The 3,216-nt window shown below is 47.1% G+C and overlaps 1 protein-coding gene across 1 annotated transcript; it reads left to right on the forward strand.

Annotated features, from left to right (window-relative positions):
• Window positions 1-233: 233 nt before the first annotated feature.
• Window positions 234-1,175, forward strand: LOC149866643 (olfactory receptor 2A1/2A42-like). The gene has a single exon (XM_090041633.1). The coding sequence runs from the start codon at window positions 234-236 to the stop codon at window positions 1,173-1,175; it is 942 nt and encodes a 313-aa protein (XP_089897759.1).
• Window positions 1,176-3,216: the final 2,041 nt, after the last annotated feature.

Genomic DNA, 3,216 nt, shown 5'->3' on the forward strand with positions numbered 1-3,216 from the left:
GTGCATGTGGCTCCAGAGCCACAGGCTGGCCACCCCTGCATGAGATTCATTCTTGCAGTTTACAACTTGTCATTAAGTGATACAATATACTAGAATGCTGTTCTGAGCTATCTTTATAAATTCCAAAATATTTCTTACCTTAATCTCTCACACTTAATTTTCCAGCACTAGAGCATTTTTGCCCTGGATCAGTGGATATTGCACTGGATATTTTACAAAGAAAACAAGACAAGATGGAAAATCACACTTTCTTCTCAGAATTCCTCCTTCTAGGATTTTCCATCAGTCCAAAGGTTCAAATAGTCCTGTTTGCCTTATTCCTTGCCATTTACACAGTTGCCTTAGTAGGAAATGCTCTCATACTGTTGGTAATCTGCATAGATACCCAACTCCACACACCCATGTATTTCTTCCTTTGTCATCTCGCCATCGTGGACATCTGTTATGCTTCTAATAATGTTCCCCATATGCTAAGGAACTTTCTAGTCCTAAGGAAAACCATCTCATTTGTTGGCTGTGGGACACAGATGTATTTTTACATGGCACTGGGTCACACAGAGTGCGTGTTGCTGGCAGTGATGTCCTATGATCGCTTTGTAGCAATATGCCACCCCTTGCGCTACAGTGTCATCATGAACTGGAGAGTCTGCATTGTTTTGGTGGTAGCCTCATGGGTTTGTGGCTCCCTCCTGGCTGTAGTACATGTCATCCTTGCTTGGCAGTTGCCTTTCTGTGGTGCTAGGGAGGTAGACCATTTTTTCTGTGAAATTCTGGCTGTATTAAATTTGGCCTGTGCTGACATCACCATCAACAAACTTGTGATCTTTGCTGCCTGTGTGATCATTATGCTGCTTCCCTTCACCCTAATTCTCATTTCCTATCTGCACATCCTGGATGCCATCCTGCATATAAGCTCTACTGAGGGACAGCGCAAAACGTTTTCCACCTGCAGCTCCCACCTCACAGTGGTGGGGCTCTTCTATGGAACAGCTATGTTCATGTACATGGTACCTGGGACTGGCAAGTCAACCCTTTGGCAGAAAATCCTCTCTCTTTTCTACAGTCTTGTGAACCCAACATTGAACCCCCTGATATACAGCCTCAGGAACAAGCAGGTGAAGGGAGCTCTGGTAAAAATGAAAAGGAGCCTTGGAGAAAGGGAGAGGTTCTTTTAAGGATGATAAAGATACTTTGACAGGGATATTGACCACTGGTAAGCAGAAGCTTCACATAACTAAGTAAAAATTTCAGCACAGATTTCAACAAGGATAATAATAATGTTTGGTGTTGGTTCAGTGGAGAAACGGCTAATGTGAGTGAGGGTTTGGAAATGGAACTTTCCCCTACTGAAGGGGAAGACAAACCAAGAGCATAAAATGCTCATTCATGCTGATAATTTCCAGCCTAGAATCCTGGAATAACTAACATGAGATCATAGATGCAATAGTAATTATTTTTAATAAATGTATCAAGTCTGGGTAAAACATATGAAAGGAAAAGGGTGGAGAGTTGCTGGAGGCCATGGAAGGCCATTTAGTTTGACATCAGTAGTATGCAACGTTATGTAGCAAATTTTGAAGGAAAGAATAATTAAAGACCTTTTGATGAATGAAAAATAGAATGAAGTAAAAGATGAATCAGACTAACTTGATGTCTTTGTGTGATTAGATAATTGGGTTTTTTAGACAAAGAGCTAAGCTACATCTCTTCTGGAGTACAGCAAATCTTTTGATGCACTGCTAAATGGAGACTTAGGCTGTAGAAAATGGGTGTTACTGGGAGGACTGAGAGGCAGGAAATCAATCACAGGGCATGTCCAATCGAGTGTGCATGTGCATTTCCCTGGGGCCAATAGAAGCAGCACAATTGCTGCTGCTGCTACTTGTCTGCCAGGAGAGGCCCTTTCACATGTGCTCTGGCATATGGCAAGTTTCTGGGGGTGTGTAGAAGAGGCTGGAGTCAACACCTGGGGTAGCCCCAGCAGCCTTACCTGGGGTCCTGGGGGACTCCTCGGGCTCCAGGAGCAGCAATTCAGCAGCATGGCTCTAGCTGGCCAGGCTATTTCATAGTTTCATAGTTAGTAGGGGCAGAAGGGACCTGAGCAGATCATCAAGTCCAACCCCCTGCCATGGCAGGAAAGAGTACTGGGGTCAAACAACCCCAGCGAGGTGACTGTCCGGCCTTGTCTTAAAGACCCCCAAGATAGGAGCCAGCACCACTTTGCTTGGAAGTTGGTTCCAGATCCTAGCCGCCCTGACAGTGAAGTAGCACCTCCTGATATCTAGCCTGAATCTGCCATTGTGAGCATTATTCCTAGTCACTCCTGGTAGTGCTCGGAGGGACAGGGACTTCCCCAATGCCTGCTGGTCCCCTCTGACTAGTTTGTAACAGGCCACTAGATCCCCCCTCAGCCTTCTCTTGTGGAGGCTGAACAGGTTCAGGTCCCTGAGCCTGTCCTCGTAGGACCTGTTCTGCTGCCCCCTGATCATGTGAGTGGCCCTCCTCTGGACCCTCTCCATGTTGTCCACATCCCTCCTGAAGTGTGGCGCCCAGAACTGGACGCAGTACTCCAGCTGCAGCCTAACCAGTGCCACATAGAGAAGGAGGATCTGTGGATGCATGACAAGGTACGGTTGGCCTTCCTGACTGCATCCCCACACTGCCGGCCCATGTTCATCTTGGAGTCGATGATGACTCCAAGATCCTTTTCTGCCTCTACACTGATGAGAAGGGAGTTCCCCAACCTGTAGGTATGGTGCTGGTTCTTCCTCCCCAGGTGTATCACCTTGCACTTGTCAGTGATGAATCCCATCCTGTTCTCATCCGCCCACCCTTGTAACCTGTCTAGGTCCAATTGTAGCCTATTCCTCCCTTCTAGTGTGCCCACATGCCCCCACATCTTAGTGTTGTCTGCAAATTTGAACAGGGTGCTTTGTACCCCCTCGTCCAAGTCACTGATGAAGATGTTGAACAGTGCAGGCCCGAGGACGGAGCCCTGCAGAACCCCACTGCCCACATCCCTCCAGGTCGAAAATGACCCATTCACCACCACTCTCTGGGTGAGGTCCTCCAGCCAGTTGGTGACCCATTTGACTGTGTAGGTGTTGACACCACAGTCCCCCAGTTTCTTAATGAGAACGGAGTGAGAGACAGTGTCGAAGGCCTTCCGAAAGTCCAGGAAGACTATGCATCTAAGGATTTTGTGAGCTGGTCATA

The sequence above is a fragment of the Crocodylus siamensis genome, chromosome 4, assembly GCF_052110815.1.
Source record: "Crocodylus siamensis isolate JL-2025a chromosome 4, ASM5211081v1, whole genome shotgun sequence".
Lineage (NCBI taxonomy): Eukaryota > Metazoa > Chordata > Crocodylia > Crocodylidae > Crocodylus > Crocodylus siamensis.